The sequence below is a fragment of the Carassius auratus genome, unplaced genomic scaffold (genome assembly GCF_003368295.1).
Source record: "Carassius auratus strain Wakin unplaced genomic scaffold, ASM336829v1 scaf_tig00216185, whole genome shotgun sequence".
Lineage (NCBI taxonomy): Eukaryota > Metazoa > Chordata > Actinopteri > Cypriniformes > Cyprinidae > Carassius > Carassius auratus.
The window spans coordinates 45,217-64,174 of NW_020528446.1; the positions used below are offsets into that span (position 1 = coordinate 45,217).

The 18,958-nt window shown below is 35.0% G+C and overlaps 3 protein-coding genes across 5 annotated transcripts; 1 reads left to right on the plus strand and 2 right to left on the minus strand.

The window, feature by feature from the left end:
- Positions 1–2,769: 2,769 nt before the first annotated feature.
- Positions 2,770–6,835, minus strand: LOC113097329 (jun dimerization protein 2-like). 2 transcript variants are annotated; one of them, XM_026262576.1, is made up of 4 exons: positions 6,687–6,835; positions 4,838–5,034; positions 4,314–4,418; positions 2,770–3,399 (listed from the first exon to the last, which is right to left on the minus strand). In XM_026262576.1, exons 2-4 carry the CDS (start codon positions 5,030–5,032, stop codon positions 3,226–3,228), a joined length of 474 nt encoding a protein of 157 aa, XP_026118361.1. In that variant the 5' UTR covers positions 5,033–5,034; positions 6,687–6,835; the 3' UTR covers positions 2,770–3,225. The 2 variants fall into 2 exon arrangements, with proteins under 2 accessions (XP_026118361.1, XP_026118360.1); XM_026262575.1 differs by having other exon boundaries at positions 4,838–5,037; positions 6,687–6,802.
- A 3,753-nt stretch (positions 6,836–10,588) lies between these two features.
- LOC113097335 (proto-oncogene c-Fos-like) lies at positions 10,589–14,590 on the minus strand. Of its 2 annotated transcripts, none has more exons than XM_026262585.1 (4): positions 13,282–14,590; positions 12,877–13,086; positions 12,464–12,571; positions 10,589–12,373 (listed from the first exon to the last, which is right to left on the minus strand). In XM_026262585.1, exons 1-4 carry the CDS (start codon positions 13,360–13,362, stop codon positions 11,762–11,764), a joined length of 1,011 nt encoding a protein of 336 aa, XP_026118370.1. In that variant the 5' UTR covers positions 13,363–14,590; the 3' UTR covers positions 10,589–11,761. The 2 variants fall into 2 exon arrangements, with proteins under 2 accessions (XP_026118370.1, XP_026118369.1); XM_026262584.1 differs by having other exon boundaries at positions 12,877–13,089.
- A 2,078-nt stretch (positions 14,591–16,668) lies between these two features.
- On the plus strand, positions 16,669–18,523 carry LOC113097315 (proto-oncogene c-Fos). Its single transcript, XM_026262553.1, has 4 exons — positions 16,669–16,916; positions 17,187–17,402; positions 17,516–17,623; positions 17,728–18,523. Exons 1-4 carry the CDS (start codon positions 16,812–16,814, stop codon positions 18,343–18,345), a joined length of 1,047 nt encoding a protein of 348 aa, XP_026118338.1. The 5' UTR covers positions 16,669–16,811; the 3' UTR covers positions 18,346–18,523.
- The last annotated feature ends 435 nt before the right edge of the window (positions 18,524–18,958 follow it).

The following is an 18,958-nucleotide window of genomic DNA, read 5'->3' on the forward strand; positions in this document are numbered from 1 at the left end:
AATTAGGGATATTTCAATATTTTGTTAATTTAGCAATCAGCACCAACTTGGCAGACCAACATGACGGACTGAACAGTTTGCCTTCTGTTTCTCACAGGTTTTGATTTGTTATTAAAACTCATGCATGAGTAAACAGAAGTTTTCAGAAACCTTAAGAGGATCAGTCATATATCAAACTGCGCACTTACCCACAATTCCCAGTGACTTCCAAGATTTTTCCAGCAGCATGGGCAGATAGGTTGGAGATGTTCTGCAGATGGAAAAAAAACAGCTGAATCCTATTTGAAGTTATCACAACAATAGTAGAAAGGCAGATTTCTAAGCATATAAATTAACTGTTTTGTGAAGCACAGTATAATAAACACAGTATAAAAAATAGAGAACACTTACAGATACCTCCAAGTTATTGGTGTTAATCTGGGACTTGGTGCAAATTTTCTTAACTATATGACTATTAACTGGCAGCATTCCTCCAATTTTCAATGAGATTGCAAGATTGCGGGTCACTTTAAGGTGACTGAAACCCTGTGAAAGGAGGTTGATACACAGATGAACCCTGTTGAAAAAAAAACAGCATATGCTGGTTATGCTTTGAAGCATGGTAGCTGGTTTGAGCTGGTTTAAGATGGTCCTTAGATGGTCATAAACTGGTTTAAACCAAGCCGGAGCTCACTGAGTGTACAAATTAAATATTGCTGCTGGGGCCTGCTTCAAATACCAAAATATTCTAATGTTTCCAACTTAAATATTGAAAAATACAATTAATAAGCTTAAAAGATATATTAAAATTATATTATGAAATATACAAAACTGAAATACGAAATATAAATACTAAAAATATGAAATATTAAATATTTAAAAACTGATAAAACAATAAAACAATAAATATACAAAAAACGATACATTCAAAACAATAAAATACTGAAATATTGTGTATGACTTGGTAAAACAGACAAACAGGTAAACAAACAAACAAATTTATTAATTAAGAAAACCGAAGTATAACAAAACTGAAATACTATTTACAAATACATTAAGATAATAAAATGGAAATAAAAAATGAAATATTCAAGTATTTACACTGAATTAAATAATTAATAAAAAACTGAATAACCAGATGATGTAATGAAATATATATATGGAATACTGAAAATCTGACCTGCATAAATAAATACATAAAAGCTATGAAATATGAAAAAGATTATAATAATAATACAGAATCATTCAGAATAAATTATTGAATAACTGATTAACCTACTGAAATACTGAAAAAAATGCCAACAAACTAAATATTGAAACATGCTGAAATATGGCCATAAATAAATATGCAAATACTGAAACACTCTGGAGGTTTAAAACAATATGAGATGGATCTGTGATCTCAGCTAGGAAGTGCTGTTTTTAGGTCACTGCGGTCGCTCTCATGAGTGATTTGGAGCTGTTTGTGTTCAGATCTGCCTGTTGAAATCTCACAGTTCTTGAGGTAGGACTCAATGGCAACCATACCAACAAGCGCTTGGAGAAACAGAGTGAAGAGCAGATTCTGACAACCACCCACGTGAAAAACATGTTCTGCCAAAAAGACACATTTTTAAAAGGCTGGAACTGCTGAGCAGAAGGTCAGACATTTGATCAAAGCAGCTTTCAGAGTGAGAAAGTCTGAAGCCAGACCTCAAGAAAGATGATCAGCCCAATTCTGACGTGACAAAAAGTACTAAAGACAGAAAATGAACAAACAACAAGCAACCCACTCAAGCCGGCTTTCAGCTGTTTTCATTAGGAATCAAAACACAAGTGAATCGACATATACAAACACATGAATCCAGACCAACAGAATAAAAAGAGACTAAATGTTCTAATCTAAATATTCTATAAACATACATTTGAGGTCATTGTACTGTCTGATAGTGGAAAACTGATCAAATTGACAAAATTCTGAAAGGAGAAAACAACAGGATCAATGGAAACCATCGCTGTAAGTCAATGGAAACCTCAGGGGAAATAACCTGGTTTTGTCAAGTTAATTTCTATGTGACAACATTTAATTTCCACAAACAGAGTTTACTGAAAAAAAAGAAAAGAAAAAAAAGGGGAAAAAAACTCAAAGGGAAAAAAAAAGAAATAATGTAAGAGTGATGCAAGCATTACATTTGTAATGTAAAAATCAACCATGCGTCAACCCATTCCCAAAACCTCATATTGTCTAGGGTCGTGTGGATGCTTGACCCTAATAAATAATGAATGATACTTGAAAAAAAGGTAAATAAATTATATAACATAAAAAACATATAGACTAAAATATTTTATTTTAAAATAATTAAATAACATAAAAACAATAATGAAACACATTATAATAATATATTAATAATGTAAATAATAATATTAAAATAATATACATTAATTAATAATGTTATATAATAATAATAAAACCATACAAAATAATAATCTTTTAAAGGAATATAAAAAATTATATTTTAAAATAATATAAAATATTAATATTGAGAAATAACAATACCAATAATATAAAAAAATAATTGTTAACAAAGAATATTGAAAATAAATAATATTTAGAAATATAAATACAATAAAACATTTTTAAAATCATAAGGAAATATAAACAATACTTTAAAATAATATTTACAACATGTTGTATTAATAAAAATAAATATTTTAAAATATAAAAATTATAAGAATTCCAGTAATAAAAATAAAGAAAGAAAAAGAAAGCATGAATGAATACAATAACAAGGAATGAATGCATGAGTCATGTTGTATTTGAAAAATAGGCTTTATTTCAATGTGGCTTTACATAACAAAAGAAACATTATTTGGTAACAAAAGTGGCCGTTCAACAGACACCCTGAAGATAAAAACACATACAAGTCACCATATCATGTGATGGCACAATAAAAATGTAAATACAATAAACATCACATGCAACAAACTATGTCAATGCAACTGTAAACAATAATAAGTCCACGGAGACTTCACCGTTAGTGAGCAGTTTATCAGACAGCGCCACCTGCAGGCGCTTCATTCAGATCAACTGAGAGACCTGCAGCTTTATGACCGAGTGTCAAACGTCTTTGAGCTTTGTGCATGATCTCAGGGATGTTTGTTTGTTTCTTGTCCACACAAACCTCCCATTTTCTTCATGCTGAATTAGACACTGACAATAAGTGTCCCGACAGTGTCTGTTTTCCCCCTGTGATTGTGGTGTGGTGTTCAGTCGGACTGCTCGGATCGCTGCTCGCTCTCGGGGCTTTTCATGCTGTCTGTGCGGACGATGCAGGTGGGCCGGTGGAGGTTGAGCATCACGATCAGCTGCTGTCTCTCAGATTTCAGATCCTCGATCTGAGACTTCAGCACTGAGTTCAGCGTCTCCAACCGTTCGGACTCCTAGAGGAGCAACCAGACATCTTCTGGTTAATCATAATGCCTCAACAGACACATTTATTAAGTTGTTGAGTCAAAAAACTAACAAACAAAAATGCACTTTTCACTTTTTATATTACTGGTTATTTAGAAAAGATGTATGAATTAATGAACTAACTATAGAGTAATACTAATAAACAATCTGAGCTTGATGTGCATTTTTTGAGCTGCCTGTACTTATGTTTTAATATTACTAGGTAGTTGTTATATACATTTCATGTAATATTATAGAAATTATAATATAAAAATTCCATGCATAATTCTTTTTTTATATATATATTTTATATATATATAAATTACATTTTAATTAAGCCTTTACTTCATTAGTTTATTTTAAAAGTTCTGTAATGTGATATAAAAGCACTAAAATACTGTGCAATCTCAGTTAATATTATAAAAAAAGAAAATAAATATAATTTAATTAAAAATGGCATGCACAATATATTTTTTAAATGAAATGACATGTTTTAACTCTTACTATTTTGTTTAATAGTTTTGCAATGTGAAAAATAAATTTTAAAAATAATATTTAAATAACCCATGTTAACTCTCAATTAATATAATGAACAATATTAAAAAATCATTAAAATGTCATAAATAATTAAACAAGTATCAGATTTTAATAAAATGTGACCAATTAAAAATTAAGAGCGCAAATATTCCATGTAATGCTAAATTAATATAGCCTAATAAACAATGAAAAGTAGCATGACATGCGCATCAGAATTTTTAAATAAAATAAATATGAATAAATAAATATTTAAATAAAAGATTAAACTTTTAAATGAATAACACCATATAAAACCACAATAACAGTAACTAGTAATATTCCAAACAAGAACACTGTAAAGGGCTTAAAAGGGCTTTTTCTAACTCACCTGCTGGAGCAGGTCGGTTCTTTCCTTCTTTCTGTTTCGACAGCGAGCAGCTGCAACTTTATTTTTCTCGCGCCTTCTTTTCTTGCGTTCTTCATCGTCATCTGACTGTGGACAGAAAATTAAAATGTGTTCGGTTTAAATATATATTTATACATATTGAGTGTTTACATGGTTCTAAAAATGCAATTGAAAGTGTAATTTCTAACTGTATACTAATTATAATGCTAAATATTTGTATAGTGATATGGAAGCATTATAATCACTGTTTTAATCACCCTAAGCAGTCTGACAAATAAGTGTCAAAAAGGCAGATGCACAAAAACTATTGTGTCCACCAGGTGTCAGTCTTGACCAGGCAGTGAAGTGCATTCAAAGGAGCTTCACACACAAAAGAACTTTGCTTTCACTTTCTCAAACTGTTGCACAAATGTTGTTTACATGCGATCTGCGTTTCGAATTACCTGATGCAATCAGAAGCTGACCTTTAAAGTCTGTAGATGTTAAATGTCATGTTTTGTTCTCACCTCACCCTTGATGACGTCGAACGGTCTCTTGGCATGTCTGTTCAGGATGAGAGGAGACAGAACCGTACCGAGGCTGTAGAGCTCTGCAAGTTTGAGCTGGTCTGTGAGTGTGGTGGAGGGAATACCAGCCAGCGGACCGACGCTGGGCAGAGAACCGGCCGTCATCATCGGGTCAGGGATTTGACCAGGCATCATTGCTGCTTCAGAAAGAAAGAAAGAGATGTCAGCGTGTCTGTTGATCATGCATCTAAATACAGACGTGCAACCCTTTATCTAATGTGGTGTTGCAGGTCAAAAATTACCAGCCTTTCAAATACTGCTTGTAAATAGTTCATTAAACTTGTTTTCTTTCAATTATCACAGGTTTTGTGTTTCTTTTTGGAACTGATTGATCGTAGGCGTAACTGATCTGAGCTCATGCACCTCAGTTTTCGAGTGCAAACCTCTGCTTACTGAAAGAAAAAAAACTGAATGCAATATTTATATAGTGAATGTATGCATTCATAAGTCAGTCATTTCTGGCAACAAGATGGGAGGAAAAACTACAAAAATTATCACATTTTTATTTCTTTTTAGGAAGTTGTTATAAAGCTAGTAGCTTTTAGTCCAATGCAATAACAATGACTAGCATTTTCACTAAAAAGAAACTCCTCTCATGGTCAAAATTACAGGGAAACAGTGTGAGAGTTAAAGAAAACTCTTGTTATTGAGCTTTTGAGAAGTTTAAGAAGAGTTTTTGCTTTGGAATAAGTTTAATGAGGACTGATAGGTCAACATGCGTATTGTCTCCAGTGAAAGCCACAGAGAATAATGAAGTTTCCATGAGAGGAACACAAACTCTGTAAATGTGCATGTAAATCTGCTTTTCACAGAGTTATAGGGGAACTTCAAGATTCCCAAGAGCACAAACAACACCTACGCATGTTAAAACTGAGGCTTAAAACAGCTAGTGAATTGTCTGCAAAGGCCATTACAAGATTATGTAACAGTCAAACATGTTTCTGTCCACAAAAAACCCTTGAAGCCGTTTGCAGCAGCTTCTGGCTACATTCTTCACGGTTCTTCAGAAAAACTTCTATTTTACTGATGTGGAGATAACATCGAAAACTAAACGTTTTTTGCAACACATCTGCATGGTGACAATTTAGCATTTATATTTGCATCTGTATTTCACTACAGACGTTGAAGAGTCAAAAAAATAAAATAAAAATACTTTTCAAAATACAAACAATTTGAATTAATTCACATTAATGTATAAAATTATATTTCAGGTGCTGTAAAAAAAGTTTTAGGTGTTGTGCAGTTGAATTCAATCATCCTATAGTGTAACATGTTAAAATAATAATTTAGAAAATGCATTTATAAACAGGTAAGCATATGAAAAAGTTGTTGTATAACTGCAGGACTGACACTATCTAGCCAATTAAATCAGGGTTCTCAAACTTTAAGGCTCAAGGTACCAAATCCTGGAACTGCTGATATATATATGTATATATAAAAAGCTAGATTTAAAAAATAAAAATAGATTATTAATGTATCAAATGTAAAAATCTTTGGTTGAAACCCCTGGGCACAACAATACAGTTAAAATACAGTACATAATGTACTTTAGTGTGCAGTTAATAACCAGGAAGTGATGCACTAATATAATTAAATGAATATCTAGGTTTATTTTCATCTCAATGTCAATGTCATTCTCTCTCTATACAAATATGAATTCATCTGAAGTGCTGCAGTTACTGAATCCGTATGCTCGATTTATAAAACACGCCTGATGTCTAAATCAACTCTTTTTCTTCTGTGATTAAAGAGTAAATGCACTGTGATACAATCAAAATAAAGCACTTACTCGTTAGGTGCGGTTGTTCGTCCGTTCAGCTCGTTTGTGTGTCTGCTAGCGTTACATCAGCGAGTTTATATATCGCTGAGCTTGGTGGAATGCGGAACTCTCCGCGGCGTGACGCCAGCAGCGAATGAGCGCTAGGCTCCGCCCCCTAGCAACCAAACAACATAAACACAGTGGCGCGGGACTCCCTGCGAGAAGCCACAGACGCGGGATATCCCATCAAAACATCAACAACTCAATGATGAGCTCATATGTTTATCTTTTTATAATTAAGCTTCAGGAAATCTTTCAGTACTCGACCCACGGGGGAATTTATTTTTCTAAAAATATGATTTGCGCTGTAAAATGTTTACATTATTAAATGTGTTTATACACCGACAAAATTATTTTAAAAACAAACTTGTAAATAAACAAAGACTATATCCCTGCTGAAAAAAAAAAACAAAAAAAAAAACAAACAAAGGAAAAAAAAAATAACACCAGCCTATGTTGGTTGACTAGGTTTAGCTGGTTTAAGCTGGTCAAGGTGGTCTCCCGGATTTAACTGGTTGAACAGCTAAAATGTAAACAAAACCCCTTTAAAACTAGACTGCAAACTAGTTATGATCTAAGCTAAGGCTGGTTTCAGTTGTTATATTAGAAGTATGTGTTATGAGAAAATATCTAATCTTTCTTCTTCAAAAATTCATGTTTAATTCAATGAGATATTTGCCATTTCTTTGTAATCATTTGTGAAATAAATTTCTGTGAAAACGGCTACATTTTACACATTTCAGTGAAAATTGTTTTAATAAAAGTAAATCATAGATTTTTTTGCTGTTGTTGTTTTGGTTAGTTACTGTATTATTTACTTTTTAAATGGCTATTTATTTACTAATTATTAATTTATTTGTCTTTTTAATAATTTAATGCATTAGTTTGTTTAGGTTATTTTACACAGATTTTTTCTTCTTCACTTTTTCACAGGCCTATGCTGTGACTAAATAAAATAACAATTTTACAAATATTTAGTGAGGAGGTTAAAATTACTGAGTAAAACAGATGTCTTTGTATAACAGAATATTAATTTATTTTACAGAAACAAAGCACAAGTGCATGCTTCAAGCAAAACTTCTCAAAAGTGATAATACAACTATAGTGTTGAATATGAAATGAAATTCAGTGTTGTGAGAGTTGTGAAACACCGGCGTGAACTGCACCTGTGGTTTTCTCCTAAAACACCTGTTTGATCTGGAGGCAAACTCAGCTCTGTCTTTGATGTGAAGATGATTAAAAGTTAAACAAATAAACTGAAAAAGGTGAGAAAAGGCTAAATGTCTCTGCAAAGTGAAGTTTGTATCATAAGGACTTTCTCTCTCAGTTCTACTTCTGTAAAATGTCTAAATATTTTGTGATAAAGCTGCTCAAAAGCTTTTTCATATCCACAAGAGACAATATAACTATAAATTGCTTTAAAGGCACTCATCCTGTTTTTTAACACTCAGGATTTTGCATGAGAGACTAACTATATAATGCATTCTTGATCATAATCGGAGGAGAAATCCATCTAATGGGGTTTTAATGAGCATATCTCTTTTGAATCTGTGATTAAGGCTTATACATACATATGATTAAACAATCCAACCTGGATATATTGGCATGCACTGAAACATACAGACAGGCCAACCGCAGACACGGTCACCTCTGTGCCTCACCTCTGACACACAGACAAACTTCCTCTATCACATTTATTGCACAACAGCATTATTGCATCATTAGAGGAGTCATCAGGATCCATAAGGCCTTGAATTTTCAGTCTTAAGTTACACTTAATGCACAATATGAGCTTAATTCCTTCTTCAAAGCTGTATAAACTCATATTCAGATCCTGATGAGTAATGCTGAGTACAACATTTCTGCATTTAACAACCATATTAATAAACTAAAGACAATGATAAACTCATCAACCGGACATTGTTCCAAACACAAGCCCATTTTGAACCTAAAAATATAGTATAATCGAAAATACGGTAATATGGAAATGCACAAACACAAATCAGACATGGCAGATTATTCACAGGCATAAATATGAGATAATGCTGCAGTATCAAAAATATTATGTGCTTTCGACCTGCCACATTTATATTCATAAAGTCGACTGTCAATTTTATTTGCAAAAGATTTCCTAGAGCAAAATATTTTGGATTTTATAATGTCTCTGCAAAAAAAGTTGCTTTGTGCATGATAGTTGCCTTGTGATTCTGTATATTATAAAAAATCTACATTTCATTTAATCATTGTATTAATAAAACATAGCCTGTGGATTTAAATACAATCTGTGCTAACACCTGAAAAATATTAAGTCATATGAGAAGAAACCTAAAATTGTGGACATCCGATGCACACCAGACATCCGGCTGACTATAAACTTCACTATATCCAAAAAAATCTGCAACCTGAATCATGCCAAAAAATAGGAACTCCTGCCAGACATAATTTTATTTTGGCAATTTGAATCACTAGCAGGGAACATGTTGACTAATCAAAAGCTGAACGTGAATAGACTGACCATGATCTGTCCGTCAGTCCATCAGGTTCCCTTTTGTATCCTTTCACACTTTAACAAAGTTGCCAACATGAGATGTTTATATTTTGTTTGTGCCAAGAACATTCAGTAAATCTACACTTCCACCAGCAGCAGCGGTTGATATGAGCAGTGTGTCTCAATATTGAGGTGCTTGTGTGGGGAAAGAGAGTTTCACCTGCAGCAGAAGACTCATATTACAGTCTGAGTGTTGAATTATTATAGTCTGAGCAATGATACGGGTGAAAACTGAGCCATGTTATAAAATAAGCATTTGTGGAATACTCAAAATAATAATTTATTTAATGATCATTTGAAAATAATAAAGAAATTTGGTGACACAGTAAGGTTTAAAATTCTGAGATCATACATAAATAAATAATTATTTTTATTTAAACCTAGAAATAAGAAATAACACACAGTTTTAGGACAATGAAAACTGTATTAATACAGTAAATTGTTATTAATGGAATTATTTTTAATGCACACACACAGGTGTATGTGTGTATATATATAGAGATAGAGAGGGAGAGCAAAAGGTTAAAGTGATTAACCTTTTTTAATTATATAAAATCAAGCTGACATATTCAACACATTTGTTACATACTGATTTTTTCATTTCAACTTCTCACTAAAATTGTTGTTATGATAATTCAATTTATACAGTAAATTATATTAAACTAAAAAAAATAGAAAGGTTTTCTCATGTGGCCTTCGACTTTTGGACTCACAGCATACTTAAACAAATTAAATAGAGATAGTAGTAGTTTAATAATAATAAAAAAACATGAGTTTAAAAGCTAAAATGAAGAGTGCAAGAGGGTTTAAGCCATACAATGTTTTCATCGATAATATTAAAACTTTGCAACAGAGCAGTGGCCATTTTATAAGAATGTGAACGTACGTAAAATGCTTAAATGCTTACGCTGGATACCCAAATGAAGTCCTGAAAAACACAAAGCAGTTCCCGTAACATACCGACAGCTTCGCTCCGCTCCGCTCCTCTTTCTCCCTCTGCCAGATCTTCCGGGAAAACTTTCATTGGTGAAACACTACTCTGCTGTTTCCATAGAGGCTGAACAACAGCTCGATTTCATTACCATATATGGGCACGGAAGTAGAACCGAGAGAGAAAAAAAATGTGAGCGTGCATGCGTGCAAATACGCAATGACGTCAGACGCTTTACGTTGCAGCCTCGTTATTGAGAAATCGTTGTTGGGGAATTTTATTAAACACATAGGATACCTTAGAAATAAATAAATGGCGAAACTCAACGAAATTATAGTAGACGTGGGCGACTGTTTATTTTTATTTGAAACGATGCATTAATTTCCGTGCATGCATATGAAAGAAACTTGCTTGAAAGAGAGGCTTTAAATTTCTGCCCCACTCTGATTAAATGAATAAATTCACACATTTCTTAATTTGAATATGTATTCTTGTTCATGCCAGACCATTGAAAAGGAAGCAGGAAGAACAAAAAATGCATAAAGATTTTTTTTGCCACCAATGTCAGATTACTTTTTTTTTTTTGACAATACCAAAAAAAAAAAAAAACAGTTAGTCACACACTAAAGACACTGTGTAACAGACTGCACTTATACATTACCACACCAACTGATACAGTTACGTGTACCTATACTGGTACAAAAGTGCATGAAAGCATGTCTTTCACAGGATGAACAACATATTCAACAATGTCAACATCTGGAAGAAACAAATAGTGACTATAGTGACTTCACTGGATGTAAAGGTCACATTACATCTACTGCACAGCATTCACTATATTTTTTTGTAGATTTTGAACATGTCAGACTCATTTATGAAAGCATTATTATGAGGGCTTTTCATTTTACAATACACCCTTCTTTCTCAGATTATTTCATTCTAGATAGTTCCATAAAGAATGTTTAACATCCATCCTTTCCACAAAATTCCACAAAAAGTTCTTTATTGCCGTAAATATTATAATGCTTTTCACACTAAGAAAAAAAAAGTGTTTTTAAGAACCGTTCATTGAAATGTTCTTTGGGGAACCCAAAATATAAACGTTCCAAAAGGTTTTTTTCAAAGAGATGCCATAGAAGCATGTTGAACTTTTCAACAAACAGCTGTTAAAAGAACCATTGTTTTTTAGTGTGAAGAATGTTTTATTACTCTAAAGAACCCTTTCCCTCTATAAAGAACCTTTTGTGCAATGGAAATGTTCCATGGATTTTAAAGGTTCTTCATGGAACCTTAGATGCCAACAAAGAACATCCTTTTTAAAGAACTGTTCACTGAAAGGTTATTCAGCACTTTTTAGAGGATCCAAAAGTGGGGTTCCACAGCAATGCCAGAGAATAATTATTTTTTATTAAACAGTTTTAAAAAGATCTTGATGTGAAGAACAATTTTCCACTATGAAGACTGTTTGTACAATTCTTCATTGAACCATAAATGCCAATAAAGTACCTAGACATCACTGTGAAAACCCCATTTTTGAACCTTTATAAGAACAATGTGCCAGAAGCTTCATAAAGTTGTCAAGAGTTCTTTGGCTCCATTAGGTTTGCCCTCTTTTCCACCGTCATGCTTTTCCACATCTTCACTGTTGAAGCTGAAGACGGGCACGGTGTTGGTGTTGCTACAGGTGGGGCTGCATGCAGGCGAGCTGAGAGGTTCCAACCCGCCACCCATTGACATGTAAAGAGTTTCCCATTCGCTTAGACCAAGAGAGCTAGTAAGGTCTATATCTGGCACTAACAGATCCATGTCATCGCTGCTGTCAATCACGTCGCTAATGTCTTCCATGGACATATCTCGCATATCGATGTATGGTTCCACCTCAGCAGTGCCCAGTTCGGCACTGGAACACAGAAGGACGTCGGAGTCGCCAAAGATCGCAGTGCTGGTGGGATCGGCCTGTTGAGGGGAGGTGGGTGCCTGTTCTGGGCAGACATTAGGAGCTTGAATCTCCTCCTCCTGAGCTCGGGTTTGTTCCTCACTCTCTGCCGTTGTTTCCTCCATGAGTTTACAAGTGGGCTTGTGAGCAGAGAGGATGAGTTCAAGTCGTTCTTTCTCTTTTAACAGACTGGCAATCTCAGACTGCAGAGCTGCTTTGTCCTCCTCAAGACTATCAGTTTCCTAGACATAGGCAGATCATAATCATACCACACACAAAGTTATCTTTTTTTGATGAAGACGACTGCATATTAAGGTGGTTCGCTAACTTACAGCTTGGAGGCTGTTGGTTAGTTCTCGTCTGCGATTTCGACACTTGGCAGCTGCGAGTTTATTCCTTTCTCTTCTGATCCTCTTTCTCTCCTCTTCCTCTGGAGAAAGCTGAAATAATCACATGCACATTTATATATATATATTGAAATAATAGCGTTTTTTATGTTATGTTTTTTTTTAACATAGGCTTCTTATGCTCACCAAGACACCATTAATTTGTAAAAAAAAAATAATATTGTAAAATAATAAATGCATGCACATTTTTACTTAAATAATGTAACATACTAGTATACCATGGATGCAAATATATGTTTTCTACAGTCAAAGTAATGTGTATTTCTTCAGAAAACCAAGCTGCATTTAAACAAACATTGAATTTATATACTGAGCATTTATATGAAATAGGTATTTACCTGATCTTTCATCCCCTTCCTCCGGCCGGTGAAGGTCTTTTGAGCTGGTTTGGCATCTGTGGAGTGAGACGAGCTCTGTGGTTTCTCACGCCTGCAGGGCGACACTGAGGAGATGTCAGTCGACAGGACCATCCACTTGAGATCTGGAGCTGAAGCTACAGCAGTGACCGTTGGAACAAAGGCAGCATCAGCATCCTTCAGAATACCTGTCTTCTGAGAACAAGCACGAAAATGTTTTCATCATATATGGTCCATAGTAAAATTGCATGTTAATACAACTTACATCATTCATTTGGTTGTATTCAAAAACATATGAAATCATTGCATAAGCATAAATCATTAATAACAGCTCTTTTAAATAGTCCATTTAGGTTACATTCCAGGTAAACATGCAACTGATTGTACCTGCGTATCCTTCATCTCAGAAGCTGATGTGTGCAGCAGCTGTTTTGCAGACACCTTAGAAACACTCGCGTTTTTAGGCATCACTTCTGCTAGATCGCTCCAGGAGATGCTGGGAACCAGACTAATATGTGCTATGTGCCTAATGTCACCGAATGCTATTCTGCAGGGGTTTTTAAAATCTAGATTGAGGTTACTACGCTAGGAGGCACCAGCCATCAACGCTGCTTCTCTTTATAGTGAGGCAGATTTTTATGAATGAAATTTGTGAGACTGTACCACTGATCCGGAGGGGAGACAGTTAAGCACGAGCCAAATATATATACGGTATTTCACAGATATGCCCGATTCAAAACAATTCTGGCTTTGTTTCAACATTTTAGGCATTCAAATAAAGCGTCCAATGCGCAAACCGAGGTTATTTTCTTTAATTATAACGTTGCAGCTTTCACGTGAATGAACAGGATACGTCATTTTACGTGCCTTGTTTGCAGTCTGTCTTTTGGATTCCTGTGGGAGGTTGCGATTTATGCATATTATAGAGATATCTTAAAGATGGTTCATCTGCACGTGCATGATTGCTTCACGAGGCATAGCCTATAACTGAGAGAAATAATCAACAAAGGTGCATACTGTATTTGACATCATCAAGTGTTATTCAACAATAATGTATGCCAAAGGATGAGAATTAAACAATTAAATAATTGTTGTGATACTCCTATCGCGCCCTTTCTATTAAAAACGGTGATTTTTCGTATCCCTTTTCAATTACATTGACGGATCTCCTACTCAGAGGGCTCCAGCAACAACCCTGTCGCTGATGTGGGCAGCCAATCAGAGAGAAGCGTGTCTTGCCCATATAAGGCACATCCGGCGTGGAGCCTCTAACTGCAGCGCTACTGCGGCACGGCCTATTTTTATCATATCACACTTAATTCAATGACATTCTTATGACGACATATTTTCGCCAAGTAGCCAAAATAATCTAAGTATATGTGTCGACTTCGTAACTGTTAGCTGGCAGACATTATTCTGTCTATCATGTTAAGGATCTGCATAAAAACCCAAAGGCTTTCTATGCGTGAATTATAACTCGGACTGGTAGAAAACGCCGTTGTTCTCCTCCATAACCTGTGTGAACATCTCTATTCATAGCTCAGATGAAGTAATCCTGCTTTCACACGAGGTCGTGTGAGTGGGGCCTCCCTTCTGTCCACAGTCCAAGTGTTTCCCGGCAGATCCGCCTCTGGTTTCTGATCCGTGATTCTCATGAAGGGAAAGGGTCATATGCAGAGTCATTCCTCAAAACCAATACCCATTACCAAAATAAAATTATTTAAAATAAAATAAAAATATTTATAAATTATTATTTGAATCAAATTATATATATATATATATATATATATATATATATATATATATATATATATATATATATATATATATATATATATATATATATATATTGTTCTTTCTTAACGAGGAAGCTATCATTGGCCCGTTCTCCAACTTCATACATAAAAACACGATGTCATCTTTTCAGTATAAGAACTCCTCAAGGACATTTGCATGCTTTCTTTTTTCAGCACATCTATTATTATATATGTCGTTATGTCTCTCACAAGGTGATCAGAAATTATCACAGTGGTCGGTTACCATGATTTTGTACAATTAATAATTGGTCATTAAAACAATCATTAACATTAATCATTAAAAACGGGATATGTTTGGAGATGTTAGCATTAAATCCTAATTCTAAAAACCAATTGTGGTATCATGGCCTTTAGCAGAAGGCTATGGCTAAATAAACTAAATAAAAAAGCATAGTTATATCCTAGCATTTTAAATACTCAGCGTGAGATTGTACAATGTAGGCCCCTTTTTTCTTGACAGAATGTTTAAAATCCTGTTGTTGTTTTTTTTGTTTTGTTTTTATGAATCACATTTTTAAAATGGAAAAGGCATCTGTGCAATGATCTGTGAGCAGTTGCATTGAACAAATACTGTCAGAAACTATAAGTTCAGTATTTCTCAGACACATTTTCCTGTTCAATTAAAGAGAAAAAAGGATGACAATGATATTTCTAGTAAATGTTGCTATTTTTAGCTTTCCTAAAGTTAAAACAATTATTGCATTATGTTTATTTACTGTCAATATTGCTAACAGATTTTCGTCGTTCAAAGGCGAAACTTCTGAGTACATTTGCATAGGCTCGTGTTGCAGTGACGTTAGTGGGAGTGGCGTTGCTTAGACAACACGGAAGATCAAACAAAACACGAACACAGAACTAGAGCAGTGCAATGTGATGTCACATGGGAACCCTGATAGAGCTGTTTTCGGTTGTTAATCAATAACAAAACCACCTGCTTCGATCATGTTTACCCTTAGCTAATGGCGGGAAATGAATGTGCAAAATATGACCAAATAGACACTGTGCAGTCTCGTTGCTTAATATTTATACATCTCTCTCTTTCTATATAGGCCTAATATATATATATATATATATATATATATATATATATATATATATATATATATGTGTGTGTGTGTGTGTGTGTGTGTGTGTGTGTGTGTGTCTGTGTGTGTGTGTGTCTGTGTGTGTGTGCGTGTGTGATGTATATGCATACACAGACGTTTTAATTTAGATTTTATGTATATTTGTTATATTTGATGTATATTTGGTCCAGTTAAGCAATGCTCACAGCTGAAAAACGAATTCAGCATTTTATTTCAAAGGAATCCTTTTCAAACTGAAAGGCTTCGTGTTGTTGTATATTGCGCTACAGACACTTCTTTCATTATTCAGAGGCACGAACACAGCCCGAGGCCATCAATTATCTGTATAATATAATTACAAGTATGAAATCTAAGAACATTAAGTGTCATTTAAACATATTTTGAACTTGACTGTAATTAAAAAGCATTAAATAGTTTTGCATTAAAATGATATGAATTCCAATACAATTACACTAACTGCATTTCTACAACATAGACTAATAACGCGGTGACATAAGAACTGTTAGTATAATTTAATACTGCTGTAGTTTATAAGTCGTTTATGAAAACAATAAAGTAGGCTATTCTTGAAGTATATTTACATAATGCTTTACACTGTACACAGTGTTTCCCATCAGCACTCCGCCTCTTCAGGATGTTTTCCATATAAGGTAAATGACGTCGTGGGATACCCTGCTATGGAACGTTTTTGCAAACATTTTGTTATGAATTAAGCTTATAAGTTTGTATGAGTTTCGTATTGATTACGTATCCAGCAAAAAGTGTTCTCGAAGACGTGTTTTCTTATGTTTCTATGCAAACACTGGCAGCGCGTCTAACCGCCCTCCCTTTGACGTCAGACTCCAGACTGGTATATAAAACCCCGCGAGCGCTGTAGTAGCAGTCAAACTTTGGAAACCGATAGAGAGAAGAACAGCAGACTAACACGGAACTAGCAGACAGCGGCTTTTGAAACCTATTTGACTTTCTGGATATATTAGCGCTGGATAGCTCTTGCTTTTCGACTTTGGACAGGATGATGTTCACCAGCCTTAACGCCGACTGTGATGCGTCTTCCCGGTGCAGCACGGCGTCGCCGAGCGGCGAGAGCGTCGCGTACTACCCGCTCAACCAGACTCAGGTATTTAAGACAATTATCTTTATTAATTTATAATTATTCAGCATAAGTGGTGACTTATTTTGTAGTTTATATATATTTCATTTAAAGTGTTCAAATTATGAATAAAAAAATGTAAAAACAATTATTACTAGCCTAATTTTATTCATAACACACACACACACACACACACATATATATATATATAGATATATATACACACACATGAAATACAAATTTTTTATAATATACAATATATGGCATGTATTAAATTATTTCTTATTTGCATTTTAGGAGTTCACAGACCTGAGTGTCTCAAGTGCCTCTTTCGTGCCAACCGTGACCGCGATCTCTTCATGCCCGGACCTGCAGTGGATGGTCCAGTCCATGGTTTCATCTGTTGCGCCCTCCAACGGCGCAACTCGATCTTACAACCCAGACCCTTACCCCAAAATGAGGGTCACTGCAACTAAATCCCCTAATTCCAACAAGAGACTCAGAGTTGAACAGGTAAACAGTGCAATTTAGTTTGTTATAATGACTGATCAGCCGGAGCACCTACTGTATTGATATATTGCTTCACATAGTTCAGAAAGTAAATTTTCCTGTTATTGCTTGCACAGATTTCTCCAGAGGAGGAAGAGAAGAAAAGAGTCCGTCGTGAGCGAAATAAGATGGCTGCCGCAAAATGCCGCAACCGAAGACGAGAGCTCACCGATACGCTGCAAGCTGTAAGTATTTCGCAGATCTTTGTGAATACGTGCCATATAGCATAATATGAAAGCTAATATTTAGTGTCTATCAATCTGATGGTATTTGTTTTTTCCTAAAACAGGAAACTGACCAACTTGAGGATGAGAAATCCGCCCTTCAAAATGACATTACCAACCTGCTCAAAGAAAAAGAGAGGTTAGAGTTCATCCTCGCCGCACACAAGCCCATCTGCAAGATCCCCGGCGAGTTGTCCGCCAGCTCCGTCTCCCCCATCCCCTCCGATTCGGTCCCTGAGATCCACAGCATCACTACCTCAGTGGTCTCCACACCAAGCACAACAGTTATGACTTCTTCCAGCAGCTCGCTCTTCTCCAGCACGGCCTCCATTGACAGCTTCGGCTCCACGGTGAAGATCTCAGACCTGGAGCCCACCCTGGAGGAGTCTCTGGAGCTCTTGGCCAAAGCTGAGCTGGAAACGGCTCGCTCAGTCCCCGATGTGGACCTCTCTAGCTCTCTGTATGCTCAAGACTGGGAGCCGCTCTACACAGCTGCTAACAATGACCTGGAGCCCCTTTGCACGCCCGTTGTCACCTGCACCCCGGCCTGCACCACCTATACGTCTTCCTTTATGTTCACCTACCCAGAAAACGACGGCTGTGGGCCTGTGCAGCGGAGGGGCAGCAGCAGCAATGACCAATCATCCGACTCCTTGAATTCCCCAACCCTCCTCACTCTTTGAGAATTCACTATAGACACTTGGAATTTCATTTCGGACTCACAACTTGATATAAAATGGTATTGCAGGGCTATGGAATTGACTATATCAAGCAATCGTTATTGCTTCCTGTATTTATCTGAAAAATACATGCCTGCCAAATGTAGCAAGATAAGCATGGATTAACTGATTTTGCATTAATGATAAAGTAAACATGAAAAAATGAAAAAGTTAAACTAATACGTTTTTATTATTATTATTATTATTATTTACAGGTGCTAGATTTGAATTGTTGTATTAGTGTGTTCTGAGCAATAGAGAACTGATATGTTTTGCCTTTATGGTTGATTTCTGAATGTGTAAATTTAATTTACTCAAATGTGTGCTGCATAACCATTGCATTAAATGGTCTAACGTCCAAGTATGAAGTTTTCTGTGAAAACGTAGTCTGTTTAATTTATGGGATTTTTATTTTTGTACTGAAATGTGAACTTGCGAATTGTTTGCAAAACTAGAAATAATAAATATTATTTGTTCATGTGAGCTCATTGTTTGTTGCTTTATTAGCAAGATTTATTGATGGGACATAACATGTGACAAAAACATTATGGTTATTTTTTTAATGTATTTTTATTAA